This window comes from Labrus bergylta, chromosome 12 (genome assembly GCF_963930695.1).
Source record: "Labrus bergylta chromosome 12, fLabBer1.1, whole genome shotgun sequence".
Lineage (NCBI taxonomy): Eukaryota > Metazoa > Chordata > Actinopteri > Labriformes > Labridae > Labrus > Labrus bergylta.
In genome coordinates, this window is record NC_089206.1 from 10,671,046 (window position 1) to 10,689,123 (window position 18,078).

The 18,078-nt window shown below is 39.1% G+C and overlaps 1 protein-coding gene and 1 non-coding gene across 6 annotated transcripts; one reads left to right on the plus strand and one right to left on the minus strand.

Annotated features, from left to right (window-relative positions):
• Window positions 1-1,431: 1,431 nt before the first annotated feature.
• On the minus strand, window positions 1,432-1,503 carry trnaa-ugc (transfer RNA alanine (anticodon UGC)). Its single transcript has one exon. It is a non-coding gene; the product is annotated as a tRNA-Ala (tRNA).
• A 6,496-nt stretch (window positions 1,504-7,999) lies between these two features.
• Window positions 8,000-17,665, plus strand: LOC109992346 (tumor protein p53-inducible nuclear protein 2). Of its 5 annotated transcripts, none has more exons than XM_020644903.3 (4): window positions 8,000-8,298; window positions 12,253-12,643; window positions 13,371-13,941; window positions 14,034-17,665. In XM_020644903.3, the coding sequence occupies exons 2-4, from the start codon at window positions 12,520-12,522 to the stop codon at window positions 14,299-14,301; spliced, it is 963 nt and encodes a 320-aa protein (XP_020500559.2). In that variant the 5' UTR covers window positions 8,000-8,298; window positions 12,253-12,519; the 3' UTR covers window positions 14,302-17,665. The 5 variants fall into 5 exon arrangements, with proteins under 5 accessions (XP_020500559.2, XP_065817150.1, XP_029135361.2 ...); XM_065961078.1 differs by having other exon boundaries at window positions 14,037-17,665; XM_029279528.2 differs by having other exon boundaries at window positions 13,374-13,941.
• The last annotated feature ends 413 nt before the right edge of the window (window positions 17,666-18,078 follow it).

Below are 18,078 nucleotides of genomic sequence, written 5' to 3' on the forward strand. Positions count from 1 at the left end.
CAACAGTCCACGTGTTTGCAAAAACTTTGCATACATCTTTTTTCATAGTTTACAAAAAAATGTGGAAAATAGTAAAAACTGTAGATTTAAAAAAAAAAACAACATACATGTTACTAAACATTTTCTATTTTAGGAATATTGTTCAGCCCTTGTTAACATGAAAAAGAAAAATAAGATAATGTGCCAATCTTAATCAAGGCCTCAAAATCTTCTGATTCTTCATTTGAAGTCACGGGCCGCAATAAATCCCCTCAAGGGCCGCAAATGGCCCTCGGGCCGCACTTTGGACACCCCTGCTCTACGTCTTCATTCATTGTTTTTTTTCCTGAAATTTTCTCCAAGAAACATTGCCCCCTAGCTGTTACTTTGAGAAAGCTATAAACAAAGAAGTGGCGCCACCTACAGTTCACACCATGAAATGATCTACAGGGGGACTAGTCTGAGAGGAACCAGAAGGGGGCGATCAAAGACCAATGATAAACAGATCATTTGGGGATTCCAGGTCAGTGGTAAGAATATGAACTAGAAGCAAGATATTCGTTTTTATTGCTTATAATATTTATAGCTGGATATAAATGGTGCAAAGAGTACTGATGTAGTATCACTGTTCAGGTACAAAGTTATCACAAAATGTGTTGCACACTAAAGAATAACAACATTAATCTCTTGTGTCTGTTGACTCAGCAATAAAAATTAATATTTCAGGTTGGGAAATACAATATGTGCCTTAATGGCTTTGTGATGCAAAGTAACATATCCTCAGTATCACCTGTTTTGATTTGTTTGTCTAACAAGGAAACCATGTTTTACCTCGTACTTTTCCTGGATATTCCATATAGCCTATGTGTTGATTTAGAGAATTTAAAGTGTATAAAACAGATTACCTCTGACATTTAATTGTCAGGACACCTCAGGTGTGACTCAGGCTGACCTGTGCTGGCTATTCTGTTTGGAAACCTTTAGCTTATCGCCCACACTGTTTAATTTAGGGTCATTAAGTATCTTGATATGTATGGCATTTGTACAGCAATTTGACCTGCAGATAAAATAAGGATGGTCTACCTTCATTTTCCTCGACACCTTTATCTCAAAACAGACATAATACCTGGGCTAAGCAAGTAAAGGCATCAAAAAAGAACATGAATAAAGTTTGATTCTCAGAGTGTGTCCTGCTACAATGGACATCAATAGCAAAAGGAGGATGATACCAATCACTGTCAGCCTTTTTCTTCTAGGTCCTATAATCTATATGAATGTCTGTGCTGATAAATATGCAGAATAGTCTACATTAAATGATGTCGAAAAACAATTCACAGGCCTAGTGTGACTCTTCCACATTTTGTGTCAAACTTTTTCATTTAATCTAAGGAGGCTACCGCTTCATCCAGAAGATAGGAAGATAAATGATATAGTATCCGATGCGAAAAGGAGTGGAGATGCCGGGGATTGAACCCGGGGCCTCATACATGCAAAGCATGCGCTCTACCACTGAGCTACATCCCCTACTGGATATCGCAAGGAAATACACGTATACTTAAAGGCTGATCTAAAACTGAATCCGTGAGAGGAGACGGTGGAGAGATATTTTTTATTCTGACTGAGGCCAAGTTATGTAATTTCAAGCCAAACTCTTACAATTGTTTGAATGACAGACAAACCCAGAGCTCTAAAATGTAATATGAACGCGTGCATGTGTGTGTGCGTCAAGGGAAAATAAAGGGAAGTAAAAATGTAAATTGTCTACAGAAACCTAAGTAGGCTAATGAAAAATACATTTAAAAGTTATTCAAACAATGAATTCTTTGGAAAATAGAAATGACTCTCCGATGAAACTCAAGGTTATTAAGTGCATATAAATAAATAAAAAGTAATTTTTAACATTTCAAATTATATAAATAAATAAAAGACTGTGATTATTTATTTATATAACTTTTAAAAGCTATATTAACTTCATCTTCTTATTTATTAATTTAGCCTTTTCAATTGAAATTTGGGCAGCAGCATCCTCTGTCGGAGACGACAGTTGAGAAAGATATTTTTGGTTCTGGCTGAGGTCAAGTTATGTGACTTCAGAGCATAACTTTACACTGGTTTCAGCCTTTGACCTTGAGTTGATTTGTATTTATTTACAGTGTGTATCCTTGTGTGTGTGTGTTTTTGTGTAAGTTAGCTTTCTAAATTAAGAACTGATATTTTTATGAATACATTTTTTTTGCTTTAAGCCCCTCTCATGCTTTAAGCCACTAGAGAGGGGCTTTTTATTGTTTTATAAACTGACGTCTGGGTGAATGAATGGAAAAGTAACTGATGTATTTGTGGACTTGATTTTCTTTGGTTTATTCCTTGCACTGAGCTTTATTTAGCCTGCTGGTCATGTTTTTGTATCAGTGAAGGGTCATCATCTGAGCAAGAGGCTCATCTTCTTCCCATGCTAACTTTGGGGGGGCGAAGGATTATTTGGAGTGGATAGTCTGGATGAAGACCAACATGCCTTGAAATTGAACTTTACAACACAATGTTTCCCAGGTGGTGGACACAAATTCAGTACTTTCCTAGCATCTAATGTAACTCAATTGTTTGGGGGAATTTAAAATAACTCTCTTGTTATGCTTCAGCTTCAGCCTCCAGGGGAGCGTGAATGAGGGGATGTCAGCCCCTTCTGGAAAGCACAGCCTGTCCTCACTCAGGTGGTGTTTATCAGCACACTCTTGCCAAGGACACTACTTCCAGGCCCTGTTTGCTTAAGCCTTGTAGGGACAGACCCATGGGATACACGCATGGCATGAGGGCTTTATGAGGGGTGAAGAAGGGAATGAAGGAAGGAGAGAAAGAGTTACAGACTAATATTTCCCCGCCTCTTGGATCTGCCTGCAAAATGAAAGCCACCTGGCTGCAGAGAGGAGACTCGTTGTTGTTGATTGGTCCCCTATGTTGAGCCTGTGCTGAGTAAGGAATAGTAGTCAGATTAGTGTTATGTATGTGAGGGGAGGCTTGTCCTGTGACTGTCAGGCACTGATGATAGCAACATGTTCGGCCTGGCAGCTTGCAATATGACATGTAGAAATTAGTCCTTTATCTATTGGAACAGGCCTCCAGACGTTACAGTCAGAAAACCACAGCTAAAAGGTCAACATTTCAAATTATTAATGTGATAGAATCCAATATGGAGAAAATGTAGAGATAATTATAGATTACATCATCTAAATTTCAATGGCATGCAACACACATTACACCTGCAGCTAATTGTTTCTGAGTTAATTTTAGATATTTACATTAGGGGTGTTAAATCTGCAGGTTATTTTCATATAAATTTTATCTTCAAATTGTTTTTCATTTTGGTTACTTAACAATAGTGTCTCTCTCAAAAGTATATCCACAAACACAAATACTTGGACAGAACATCAAGGGCAACAAATCTGGCAACAGCTGCATGAACCGACAGTTGAACTTTAGATGTTCCTTTTCCACAATCCCTAGTGAGATTTAAAAAATCATGATAGTTTTCATGTTGCAGTTCGGATGTGTCTTTTGCCTTAGAGCTATCAAAGAGTTGCTTCTTGTGATGCAGGGAATGTTGATGCAGCTGCAGATAGAGAACCCTTTCCAGCGTTTTAAAGGAATGACTTAACATTCAGGGAAATACTCTTGTTCTCTTCATGTTGAATCTTAGTTTAGAAATCTTGGCAGCGATCTCTTGACCGAGCATTATTTAAAGAGCAAGTGATACATCCATTAGTTAACTTCGCATGACTGAAAACGCTAGCCTATTAGGCACTCCCAAATGTGACGATGCACCTACCATCACTTCTACCTCTCTCTTGTTAGCATGGCTGCCTGGTTCATGTGCACACAAACTGACATGTAAAAGCAGCAAGTGGTCATTGTATGGCAACCTTTTTTTTTGGCAACCAGCAGCCAGGTGACTACCAGGAGTCTTTGCTTGTAGCCTATAGCAACTTGAAATTATAAGATTCCAGGGAGTCACTGACCCAGAGATAAGAAGTTGTAGCATGGATTTTAAAACTAATACGTATCAGTCCACGACTTCGATTTAGGTTGAAACTTGTTTACAACTATTGTGTGGATTGCTATTTTACTGACGTTTGTGCTTCCAAAAAGACAAAAATGCTTTTTGACTTTTGCTACCCCCTGGCTTTTTCTTTAAAGCTGCCAAAAGGCTTTTGTTTTCAGGTTGAAATGTAAAATATTTCCTATTTTATTCCAATTTTTTTATATCCTTTGACTGAAATAAGTGCAAACATCATATCGATAATTCAGTGAATGAGGTACCCGTGTTTATGAAAAGAGTCATGCAAAATTAGCAGGCTCAGCTGTACTGAGCAAATGCAAGCACAAGCTAAACACTGGAAATAAGCGTATAGACCCTTTTGTGTTGTTGTTTCTATGCCATGGTAGCATTTAGCTAAAAGTACTGCAGCCGATAGCACAGCTCAAAGGTCTTCAAGAGGGGCAAAGACTCTACTTTTTACATTTTGTTTTGTGTGCGGATGGAACACACAAAATACTACATGTTAAGAAAGACAGATTATCATCTCCTTGAGTTAGCTTCATATTAAATACACAGTTCTAGAGGTGTCAATTCTTTCATCTAACTCTTAATAAAATCAAATTGCATCATATAGAGATATGCAATCTGGAAGGAAAAAAAAACCTGCAGTGGCATACAGCCACACTGGTAATGTGAAGTATGGCAACACAGTGAGAAGGCCTGACCTAGTATCTTCTTTTAGCTGCTGTCTTATCATCCGCCCGCAGCCAGCCATGCAGGGGCACAGAGGCCTGACATCCAGAGGAGAGAGAGGCACCAAAAAAGAGGCTGCGGAAGGGTCACTGGGGGCATACAGGAAAACATCTCAAATTAAACTTATCGAAAGACTCTTTACTTCCTTGTAGTTTCACTTTTTTTAAATTAATCCTCTCCATGATGATACAGACACAAATATTCGAGTTGTTTATTTTGGAGAAAAAAAATGTCACCCTGTCACTTTATTTCCTTAAGGGTTTTTTTTTTTTTACCACTCAAGGAAGGGATGAGTTGTTTTCAAATCAATGGGCTTTAGTTTACTGTCCGTTTCAACGTCAACACTGACTACAAGCCAGACTTCTGAGTCAACTTGTCCATCGCCACACCTTGCTCTTCAACAACACACAAAATAGCTGTGTATACAACCCACAGGTCGGACTTTTTTGAAGCACATACCGTAGTTGGCTGTGTCAGCTGGGGCAAGGGCAGGCATGCTGTTAAATAAGAGCAGCGTGTCACGTTCTTGACCATGAAAACACACAGAGGGGAGGGTGGAGAGGGGGTGAGAGAGGGAGACACTGTTGTGAACTCTCACCTATTTATCCAACCAGCTTGGGGAGACTGTGGGAATGTTGTAAAGTCAGGCAACATCAGGGAAAGCTCAGACATAGACCGAAAATAAAGACGCAGACAGTGGAGAACGCTCTCTTCTTCTCTCTGTGTTTTTCTGTGTTCACAGTGTCTTGAAGCTCGGATACATCTCAAATGTTTGTCATCACATTCACAAGTTCACATTTAAGACTAATTATGTCAAATACCTTCCATTGCATCAATTGTGACTCATATATAATGAAGTGGCAATACATTCTACAAGGACAGGACTTGACAAGTTAGGCTCCTGTCTGATGATTAGTTTAAGGCGCAAATGCACAAACTGTTCTTGTTCTGTTACCGGGATATCATCATTTCTGACAAAGTGTCTGTGTGTGTTTGTTGTGTGCATGTGTGTGAGTTGCCTAGCACCTGGTAACTGTATAGGCTGAAACCTTATCATCCAGCCTTTAGAAAGCTCATGTGTGCGATCATCTCTCACTGTTCAGGTAATAACGTGACAGTCTAGGGGGAAGAAAAAAGTAGCTTACTTACTCACTAGCTGTAAGGTGTGGTTCATTTGTTTTCAATTTGCGTTCAAGGCATCCACCCAAAAAGTTAGTTCTGATTACGCATACAAACATGCACATGTATAAGTGAGAAGCACATTCCTGAAACCAAACCCTGTCAATTCAGGTTCTCTGCTGAATGCTGCTGTTTGCTGTATACATATACTGCAGCACCAAACCAAAAGATTTACAGTACACTTTACTGGCTACTTTCCTTTATTTCACTTTGCTTTTGTTTAGAAGGCTATGTATTACATCATATTTAAAAAGCATTACATCATCTGTAAAACTATTGAATTCTTAGCAAGTAACTGAGCACTTTGTGCTTTTTGCCTGAAGGAACTAAACAAAAAGCAAAGTGCACAGAAACATAAAGTAGTCATATATGCTATAATGAAGACATTTTGAATTGAGCCTTATAGAAGAGCATTCCAAGAGGAGACGCGTTAGGATCACAAACAAAGTTTAATAGCATCACAGTTTACCGGATACAGTCAGGAATAAACTCACTACACATAGATTTCTTAAATTCAGAAATTATTATCAGATACTATAGATTTCACAATGATGGCTCCTACTGGGCTAAGTTACTGTAATCAAGGAGGACTGTCATCAAAGGAATCCAAAACCGTCAAAAATTCCAGTGTTAAGTGTCCTCTGAGTGACCCAACCAGTTTTGTGAAGACGCAAAATGACCAGTTATGGCCAGACTGGTATTGCAATAAATAGTTTTCCGTGTTTCCGATGAAAGAAAAAATAACGATTCGCTTTGAGTGATATCATTTTGATGCAGTTGTAAACATGCTCTTCAGCACACACTTGTTGTACAGCCTACAAAAACACAAGCAAACAGTGACAATTAAAATCCCAGTAAAAAAACACTGAAGAATTATGCACTTCACGCAAACACAACCAGGATGATCTCCAACCTTAACATGCATAAAACACACACACACACACACACACACACACACACACACACACACACACACACACACACACACACACACACACACACACACACACACACACACACACACACACACGCACACACAGTTACATGAACAGTATCTGTTCATTCTGCAGTAATGAAAGGCAGTGTCTTGTCAAAGACTTACAGACTGCAGGGTGTAAAGGTGACCACCAGGGGCTTTCAAAACCACTCTACAGCTCATTGGTTACACAAATACTGCATTCTGAAAAAGAACCTCGGATTGGTTGGTACACAATGAGTGGCATGTGGAGGTCCTCCCTAATGAAAACGCTGATGTTGAGGGGGAGGGGGAAAAGGTCTATTTACAAATGAAATTTAAAGTAACAGTATCACAGGACATAGAAACGTATCTATTTTTTGAATTTGTATTCTCACTAATAATTGCAATGTGTAGCCTATATATGGCAGGATGCTTTTCTGTAAATTATTTGTATTTTCTTTTTAGCAGATGCAGTATTCAAATCATGCACATCATGACAGAAACATGGTAACCTTATGGCCTTTGCATATTTTCCTCTTGTGACAGAGTTTCAAGATTTAACAGGGCAATACAATTATACAGAAACATCCCAAAACGAAAACGTCCATATAATAACGTATCTATACAACACGAAGATAAATACAATCCCTCTTGGGTCCAGAGTTTATCTGGGAGTTGATGTAACAGCTTGGTTACAACGGTCTATACACATATTTTCTGTGGGTTATACATGGAGTGGAAAAAAAAATCAAGTTGTCAATTCAATCACTTCGCTGTCAGCATATCTTAATCTTTTCTAGTAAGAGAAATATGTTATATGAAGCTATGTTAACACAGACTCGGCATCAGTTTCCCATCCCCCAGCTCTGACTGAAAACATCAGGGATGGTGAGAGTAGAAGCTGATCCGGGATCAGTCCCTGAGCCGGGTCTCCATCTGGGTGCAGGTTGACAGCTCCACTTGCCTCCCAGCCCCCACCCTGTTACCTAGAGAGGCCCGGCTTGTGGCTTGTGTAATATTCTGATTGGCTGGTTTGTTTGATATGGGCGGGGGAATGGGCGTGGTCGAGCGTATTGTGATCTCACAATCAGCTGTTTTGTACGTTCTACATTCTGATCCGAGGATCAGCTGGGGGCAGCAATAAACAGAAGGAAAAATCTGCAGCGGAAAATATAAAGGAAAGGAGGAAAAAAGCTGCAGATGTTATAATCTAAAAAAAAATAATTAGTGTAACATTTTTACACGAAGATCTTCTTCTAAGAAGAAAGCCTTTTATTTTTATATTATGGTGTTTTAACTACCTCACTTGAAGACTATCTAAAGCTGTGCTTTAAGAATTTTTGTCGTTTCTATTGTGTGTGAGATCTCGTTTACAACTTGAAAAACATTGCAAAGGCAGGTAAGCTATTCTGTACTTTTTAATCTCTTACTTGTTGTGTTTTGTCTTGAGGCTATGTGCTATTAAGAGGTAGGTTATCGAGCTACACTTGTCTCTGCCAATGTCTCTCCTTTAGACCTCAGCCTATCTGAAGAAAATATCACAAATCAGCCTTTATTTAATGATGTAGAGATTATGTCCTTGTCTTTATAGCGGATTCATTAATAGGGGTAGGCTATCCTTGACTGCTGTGTGATATAATTCGTGAGGACCTATTATTAGGTCAGCAAAGATCTGAAAGCAGAAACCCAAACGAAAGGCTAAATTAGGTCCATTCGACGTCCTGTATCCTGAAAAATGACGCCAGTGTTCATATTATTTCACAGGTTGCCAGCAGCCGATGTTTTGTAAATTGCACCAAATACTGATGTGGAGTCTAGTCGATGGCGGATGTTGATGTTTTTTCTGGGAGGCGGACCTTGTAGACTGCAAGGTTTTGTTAAAAAAAAAAAAATCACTCATGTTATTCAGAAGAAATATCAGTTTTAATTGTATTGTTACTAACCTATCTAGTCGATGACTTTCGTGCAGTGTCACTGAGCCACAACTGTCATTGCTTTGACCCCTCAGCTGTAGGGCTTATACAGGACAGCCTAATTCATGTCTAACCTGGATACCCTACAGAAATAGTCCTGTCTTTTCTCTGACAGTCGGCAATCTAAGGCCGGGGTAGAGGTTTGACTTTGCTAGATTAGCCTACATAAAGGTGTCTCTGTCGATTTGCAATGCAAACATTGTTGCTATGAGCCTTTTTATACCGTTTTCAACTTCAGACGATAACAGTCGACAATAACCATCGCACACACATTGGTTATTATAGCAGAATATAATTTGTAATGACGAACCGTAAACATTAATAACATTTTACAGTTTCCCTGCGATTGCAATTGAGCCTTATTTTTTTTCCTCCGGTCGCCAAACAGACTGAAGCCTCTCTAGGATCTGTAAGCGTCCGTGACGTAAATGAACGTCTTGTTGCGTCTTGTTTTCATTTGGCGTCGCCCCGCCCATCAAGCAAAGGTCCCGCCCACTTTTTTTAAAGAGACAAACCAACAAAAAAAAAAAAAGACCATAATACATGTACAATTATTTTTAAATTGGAGGATGTGCTGTTATGCCTTTTAACCATTATTAGTGCGATAATTTAATAAATCACAAATTATGACTTCTCTGTGCTCTTTGGGATAACTGAATAATAAATCAAGTAGGGATTCTTTTTCTTCAAATAGCCAACAGGACTGCTGAAATTTGAATCCTTGGATTATTCTAAATTGTTACGTTTCAAATTTTCTTCTTAAATAGAAACCAGAACAACCTGTTGTCTCAGGGTGGCTGTTTTAAAGCCATTCTAAGAATAGAGAATAAAGGCTTATCCTATAAAATGAGGAGCCTGTATAAACATTGCCTATTCAAAAGAATGTTTTGTAAACACCAGACATGAACAAATCCCACTGTTTACTTCAGCTAGGCTATAAAGAGTTGAATAAAACAGAAAAACAAGTGGGAAAGGTTAGAAATTTAAAAGGAAAAAAACAGGTACGACTAATGAAATCATTAGTCCACTTGTTCCTGTTTAACTTCCAATGACATTTATCAGTCTTAATGGGTGGTAGTGGTTAGATAATGTCTCAACATGTCTTAAGGTCTCCTCTAATAGAAGCCATATCAGTGGTGAGTCGTCTACTGGTGCATGTGTTGTCAGTATCATTAGCTATATTTACACCAAGATAGCCTGGATGAGTTTGTACAGTCACCAAACTGATAAAATGGCTTTAACTGGAGGTTGCTTTCTGTATTTAGCTTGTGTGTTTTGTAAATATATGCTGCACCTTATGCAAAGCAGCCCTCCAGCCCTGTTACCAAAAGTTTGTTTGTCTTTATTCATTTGTCACAGCCTCCTGACTTAAATTTAAATTTGTCCAGGAATGCATTAAAACAATCTCGTAGCTGAGGATTGACTTCAGAAACTCAGTTCAGACTCAGGTTATTATTGTTTTGGGTTTTCTCTGCAAGCTCCGAAAACAAACATAGGCCTTTTTTAATACTAATTAATTTTATATGTTTTAATCATGATGTAGGGTGTTAGTATATCATACTCCTTAAGGAACGCAGTTTCAACATATTAGAAGACAGAAGACTAAACAGGTGTCTGATTTTGCTGCTTTTCTCAAATCTTTGAACCCCTTTCTCCTCCAGTTTCATTTGACTCTCAATATCTATTCTTATTTCAAATAAGTGCCCATGCAAATAACCAGTTCAACAGTATCTATATCTGTTAAAATGGCTTTTAGTCCAGCTGACACAAGTAGAAGAGTCTGTGTAGATAAACAGAGGATGTTTCTTCCCTTTCTTAGTCATGGCAATTGTCCAAATAAGGACAGAAAGTTACAGCTTCCCATCAGGCATTCATGCACATCTCCTTTCATGTCTCTTTGCTCTGTATACAAGTCTCACCTTTTAATCCGTGCGCCCTCATTATTATTAACCTCTGTCATTTCTTGTTCTACACATTTAGCAGGGGAATGTCAGCAGTACATATTGGGTTTCCATAATAATTTAAAAACAGACCTGGCTGGGTGTCAAACATATTGTGTACTTAAATAAATTATGTTCGAAATATGAATCTCTTCTACCTTAAGACATGTATCAATATAAAAAAATGATTTACAATAATCAGGTAGACAGCCTGCAATCAAAAGACAACTTAAATGTTTCAGCAAGCTGTAGGAGATATGGTAGAGATTTGCACTCTCTGCTCCCTTCAGTCACTTTTGTTCTGCTCTCATATGGTTTAAGTAAATAGAAGTCAGCCTTTGAACATGGTGGGGTTGTCTTGTCAGCAATGGCTGTTCAAACATCTGTTCAACATTACATCATCATGTTCACATTAAGGTCAGGCACTTGTCCTTTGCTATTGCACCATTAGTAATGTCTCTGTTATTCTATGCATTTTCACATACTACACTGTCAATTTGTTTGATTTGGTGAATTTGTTAATTAAAACAAATTGTAATTCAGTTCTTCTCTGACAGTGGTATTCACATCAGGTTATTTATCATATTAAACTTTGATTTTTTTTGTAGGTTCTATCTCAGCACTGCCAAATTCTTCAGTTAAATTGAAGTTTTAATTACTTCTTTATCTCCTGTGTAGCTTTTAAAGCTGTGCTGCATTAAAAAATGAAGCAAAATCAAGTTCCAAATTATTATATATATTTTTATATCAAAGATGGGTCAAATTACCATTAAACAAGTCAACCACAGTGACAAAGCAAAGATGCTTTTCCACCGCATTTGAGCACCTTTAAGGTCACTCTTTCGGTTAACCGGCACACAACGTTGCAGGTGCATGTAGCAGCTATAATCTGGTCAGATATTTCACCCGACAGATAGTCAGTGTTTTATTATGTTACAATGTTTAGTTATGTCATATTTATGTTTTAAAGATTGTTGTACTGCCACCAAGTGGTGAAAAAGGCAGTCAATGAAACATGAAAAAAAATTCTACTGAGGATTTTGAGTTTTTGAAACTAATTTTAACTGTAAAAACATGTTAACTTTACGCACAACATCAGGACTTTTTATGAAATTTGAATGGAACCTGGAAATGTGTTGATTTAAGAAGCTCTCCTGCCACATTTGTCTGTACACCTAGAAAAAAACATTTTCTATTTTCGTACAACGTGATTAGTACAAACCTTTCAATACAGATCAAAAGGCTTTGAGGTTAAAGTCTAAAAGATAGTTCCTGCATGCTGTGATGTGTCCTTAAATAACCCACAGCTCTTAGCACACACATTGCTCAGACACTGAGATGCAGGAAATTGACCCAATGACAAACTGCTCTTTGGTAGATTTTTTTTAAAGAAATGTGTTAACCCTTACCAACCGTCTTTCTCTCTCTCTCTCTTTCCAGGCCTTTGCTCCAAACCAAGTGAAACCTTACATTTGCACTACTGAAGCCTCTCCACACCTATTTGTCAAAACCAAGATCCAGCAAGGGCTTCAAGTTAAGAAACAAAACTTCACTTGACAAAAAAATCAGTCACAGAATTGCATAAAGCAGCAACAGCGATTCGTAAAAACACAAATAAGAAATCATAAAGGCAGCTATAGCTTCGTCTTTGTTGAGGACTAAAAAAAAAAGCACCCGAGTCATCAACACTTGACAATACAAGCAGTCATGTTCCAACGTCTGAGCAACCTGTTGTTTGGCGAAGTAGAGGAGGTGGCAGCTGAGCTGAAGGGACCCAACCCATGTGTTACGGAGGCAGATGAGGAGGGATGGATGCTTGTCAACCTGCCTGGTGAGTCTTAACAGAGGGAATTCAGTGGTGGGTGGGATTGGTGGATGTTGCATAGAAGAGCCACTCTAAGCTGGGAAAATATCAAAGTTTCCGTTTTATGATTGAAGACAGTGGGTAGATAAGAAATATTTCTTTGTTCTATCTTGCATGTCAATAACACAACTAACATTAGAAGTGTAGAAGTATATAACGGGGATGATGGGGTGAGGTGAAGAATCAGTCTGGATGTGCCGCAACTTCACTCGCTCATATGGCTGCCGCAAGAAGCGTGGTGTCTGTCAGATGATGGAAAAATACATACATCCCCTTTCCCCTTTGTGTATTATCTCACTCATGACAAAGGCAACTATTGAGTATTTAAATTTGATTTGCTGCCCGTACAGTTAGTCAGTCAATCATCAAAAGCAACATAAAAGTAGCTCTTAGCAGAGTAAAAGCATTATGTCACTGACATAATCACAACCTTAGAGGGTCAACACAACTAATGATGTGACTCTTATGTTTTTTGTTTCCTTACCCTCCTTCTCCCCCTCCTTCAATAAATTTAAACACCCCTACATTCCCCACACTGGTATGTGTGCGCGTGCGTATGTGATTCCCCCCAAATTTGCCCACTTCATCCCGCATGGCTTTTCTTTTTTTTTTTTTTTTTAAATCATTTTTTTAACCTCCTTGTCCCCTTAACCATTTGTCCTTTTTGGCTGTTCCATTGCTGCCATGCGCTCAGAAGAATCTGACTGCATGATGCAGGCGGAGGCAGGGACAGGAGCCCCACTAATTGCACAATCATGCCCAGAAAGTAACCAATCAAATCATCCAGACGAACATACAAGGACTGAATGCCCCGTCCTGCTTCCAAATGTGCCTCACAAGCGCCGTAGGACACACAAAGGCCGGGCACGAGGTGCAGTAGCGTCATCAGAAGCCCTTTTTTGTCAAAACGCTAGCCCGTCAAATTTGGGTACCACTACATCCGTGACCCCGCCGAGACGGGCCAGACTGTCCACGCCCTCCTCCACCCCGTCAGTTTCCTCTGGAAGTGAGGGTAGGGGCAGTGGGGGTAGCAGGGGTAGGTCAGGCCCAGAGAGAGGCTGCATGGATGAGAGTTGGTTTGTCACCCCTCCCCCCTGTTTCACTGCAGAGGGAGCCACAGCGGAGGCCAGCCCGATGGAGGACCTGCTCATTGAGCACCCCAGCATGTCTGTGTACGTTTCCTCCAACAACCTGTCCATGGTTTCCAACGGCAACCTGTCTGTGGTGGGAGAGGAGAGCATCGTGAGCCTGGCCAGCAGCGTTAGGTGAGAAATGTAGCACCATTTGTGCGAGATACACTTGACCCTTCTCTCTTAATTTAGACTCCATTGTAACACACTCTTATTTTTCCTTGCAGCAGAGTGGCTGAACCAGCTGCAGTCCCCGCTGCCCACGGCGGTATGCCCACCAGGGTGACCCGTGGAGCTGCAGCCCAGGCTGGGGCGCTTGCCAAGGTCACTCAAGTTGCGAGGGTCCAGCGTAGCAAAGCCCGCATTGAGCGGCGCCATCTGGGCCGCAACCGCATCCACCGCCAAAACCTCACCAGGGAGCAGGTCCCCCGCAACGCAGCCCTCACCAGAAACTCCTTCCTTCACCAGCCCAGCAAGCGCAACGTCTGCCACTAAAACCCCCTGCAACCAGGGGGCATCGTTTACTCTGAGGGCATTAGTAGTGCATAGTCAACTCCAAGACACATAAGATTAAATGTACCCACCCACTGCATATTCACTTTACATTGTATAAAATGAAGCTCAAATACCACATACCAGTAGCTTTTTTTTTAGTTTTGGTCCAAAAAAAGGACTCTACCTGCTAGTTTTAGGACCCATTCTGTTGAATTAAACAACGCCCTCTGAGTAGAACTGCTTAGACATGTATCATGCTTGTTGTCCATTGCAGTATCCAAACAACCTAAAATATCTTTAAGGTATTTATACAGGTTTGACTTAGTAACATAATATCTGAAAAAAAACAAAAACTTTAGATCTTTTGATTTTTCCTCCTATCCTCGTAGAATATTCTTTTTTTTCTTTAACTATTCCTTGAGGCATGTTTCATTAATTAAAACTTATAATCCCTTAAATTCTCTTTAATTTTGAGATAATAGTTTGAGGTATTTAATAAGAAGTACTTTACCATTTTACGGGTGGAAACAATGCAAGACAGAGACAAATTATGCCTTGACGAGAAAACAACTCATCATGTCTTCTAAGCTTACTTATTTCACAGGCGATTATTGTTTTATTCCGTTAAAGGTGGAGGGAAATACCATGTGTGACGAGTGTGAGAGTCAAATCATTCAACAGGTGTTTTTCTAACAGTCAAGGAAACATGGGGCAACCTGTTTCATTCTAGGAAACATTATGTGGTGATATTTCTCTCAGCTCACTTTTGTAAAGGTTGGGAGCAAGTAGAAGATGGTGAGAGTATGAGCAAAACAGACTAAAGAGTAATTGAATAAAAAATTAAGACCAGATTCAAAGGAATGCGATTTACATGAAATGGTTTCAGGAAAGTGTTTTGTAACCCTCTGAGCATATTAGAAAATGGCCCTTGTCTTGCATATTTCATTTCTGAATAAGGCTACATCATTTAATATGAAAACTAGTTTTGGCCCTATTTATGGAGTAGAACTCCAGATGAGTTGAAAGGATGCAGGGCTTGCCTTTGGGTTACAGGGAATGGCAGGTTACAGTAAGTGTGTAGTGGTATTGGTGGCAACTCTTTATTTTGTTTTGTTAGATTGTTTTCTGCTCATTTTGTCTTATGGATCATACTATTATTTAGTGGTCTCTTGTCTGCATTGATTCCACCAAAGAAAGAAAAGAAAGGATGTACCTGTTAAACAAATGCGCGCAAATAACAAATGACACAACATAATGATCATTAAAAGTGTGGTCTGTACTCTTAAGAAATTGTGCCCGGCACACATTGGTCATTTTCATCCAAAAATGTGTGCCGTGATCTTTTTAATTTGAACACCAAAAAGTAAGTATGACCTTTTCATACATCAACCTCTCTCTCTCTCTCTCTCGCTCGCTCTCTCTCTCTCTCTCTCTCTCTCTCTCTCTCTCTCTCTCTCTCTCTGAAAAGCACTGATACCTGTTGGGACAAAAAAAAAGGATAAAAGTCTCCTCAAAGCCCACCAACACCCATTCCCCATACAAGCACATTGAAAAACGATCATCTTAACACAGATGTGCTACCTCCACTTACTCCATGACTTTCTGTCCTATTTCACCATCCCACCCAGCACTAACAGTGTCCACTAGAGATCTAGCTTACTGATGTGTATTCAACAACAATAGTAAACAATGGTGCTGAAGTGTATACTAATGTTTGTAAATTATATGAGACATGGATGTAAGTTTGCACTGTCATACTTTTTGTGAGTTAAAGTTTTAGCTGTGTGCCGTGTGCTTGTTTTTTTTTTTGTTTTTTTTTTGGTGTGATATTTTTTTTTTCTTTTTGTTTTGATTCCGATTGTGTGTGAGAAGGTGTACTGACATGGTAAATGATAGAAACTCCTTAAAGAACTGAGTAATTCTTGTTTATTTGTCTTGTATATATTTATATATATATATATATTACAAAACAATTCACAACGCTCCAGTAGATGTCGAAGCCTCCCTCAGGACTAGAGTCCAAAACGTTGTGTCTTGAATGATATAGGACAAACAAGAACTATCTCTCTCTCTCTCTGCCTCACCTCTGTGCTCATTATCAAATCAAGAGGGCATTTCAGAGGGCAAAAGTGGCATCTCTGTTCCAACTTCAGTCTCATCACTTTTGAGATGCACTATAAAAAGAGCACTGGACTCAAAGTTGATGTGCCATGGGCAAACACTGCCCTCTAGAGGGTCCGGGTAGCACCGCATCAGCTGTATGGATGCTGCTTGTGAGGCTTGAATGACAGGGTTTTAATATGGGGGTTAATGGTACAGGCAAAAAAGTTGGGATTTATTTTGTATGGCTTGGGAATGTCTTGTCTTTTTTTAGATCATCTAGACGATCAGAGAGCTATACTATTTCCTCTTGAATCATATACCACAATTATTTCATTTCTGCCAATAATCTGATCAATAATTATTCTATTTAACATCTGCCATTATCTATTAATTTATGATGTCATTATGAGAATTTATGTTTTCTGTATAAAGATGACTATTATGTATTCTGTTGATTATTCTAAATGAAGCTGATAGAGGTGATGAATCTGACACACACACACACACACACACACACACACACACACACACACACACACACACACACACACACACACACACACACACACACACACACACACACACACACACACACACACACACACACACACACACACACACACACACACACACACACACACACACACACACACACACACACACACACACACACACACACACACACACTTGGAAGCAATGGTTTGGTATATGACTGAATGTGACACAACAATGGGGAGAGGGAATAGAGTCTGGTGAGCCTAAATGATGTGGACAGGAGACAAATAAAAAAACAAAAACACATTTTATTATATTATTTCAGTAAAATAGAATATGCTTGTATTTTCCTGTATTGTTATTAGAACAGTTGTTCACCAATAGGATGTTTTAAATGAAAGGCGTTGAATGTCTGGCAAGCTTTTATGTTTTTTGTGGTGCCCTGAAATGATGGCAGCTTTAAACACTTGGGGTTTCGCCCATGTTACATCTCAACTAGCACACCCCTCCTCCCATGCAAATGAAATATATAGTCATGTAAATTTTGGTGTATCTGATATCTAAAGTATGGTGATTGTGCCTTTCACTACTTCTGCATGGTTTTTGTGATGTACTGATTTCTCCATCCCTAAAGGTGGCGGATGTCCACTGACAGGCAAGACCTATGCAAAATAACAGGATGGATTTTCCATCATCCATTCAGAATATACAGGTACCCGCCTAAAAACAAACAAAAAACAACAACAACAATAAATACTCAGGTTAACACCTGAATCTTGTGTCATTATTTCCATGGGGGTCAGCTGGAGGTGAAGTGGGATAAGATCATGTGGAGTATTCAGTGTCGTTAAGTCAATTGAAACTGGCAGTACTACAATACAAACACTCAATCATAAGTAAAAGCCTTGATTTCTTAATAAGACAAGAACGGGTGTATCATTAGTCAAATCTGATTCAAGTATCAACAGTTGAAATACTGATTGTGCAGGTATTTGGACCCTTTAATAAATAAACACAAATTTCATACAGACTACTTTAAACATCAAATTTGAAGAAACGGGTCAGAGTACTGATAAATGCAGTTATAATTTACAGTATCAGGTTAAGTAAACAAAATGTAGTGGATTAAAAATAGGCCTTCTGTTACCTTAGATGTTAGTATGGATGTAGACGTAAGAG

Excerpts from the sequence above, each read along its gene's own strand:
- LOC109992346 (XM_020644903.3), top strand. The coding sequence starts at position 12,520 with ATGTTCCAACGTCTGAGCAACCTGTTGTTTGGCGAAGTAGAGGAGGTG. Across the intron at positions 12,644-13,370 it reads GATGCTTGTCAACCTGCCTG|AAGAATCTGACTGCATGATG; the intron begins GTGAGTCTTAAC and ends CCATGCGCTCAG. Across the intron at positions 13,942-14,033 it reads AGCCTGGCCAGCAGCGTTAG|CAGAGTGGCTGAACCAGCTG; the intron begins GTGAGAAATGTA and ends TTTTCCTTGCAG.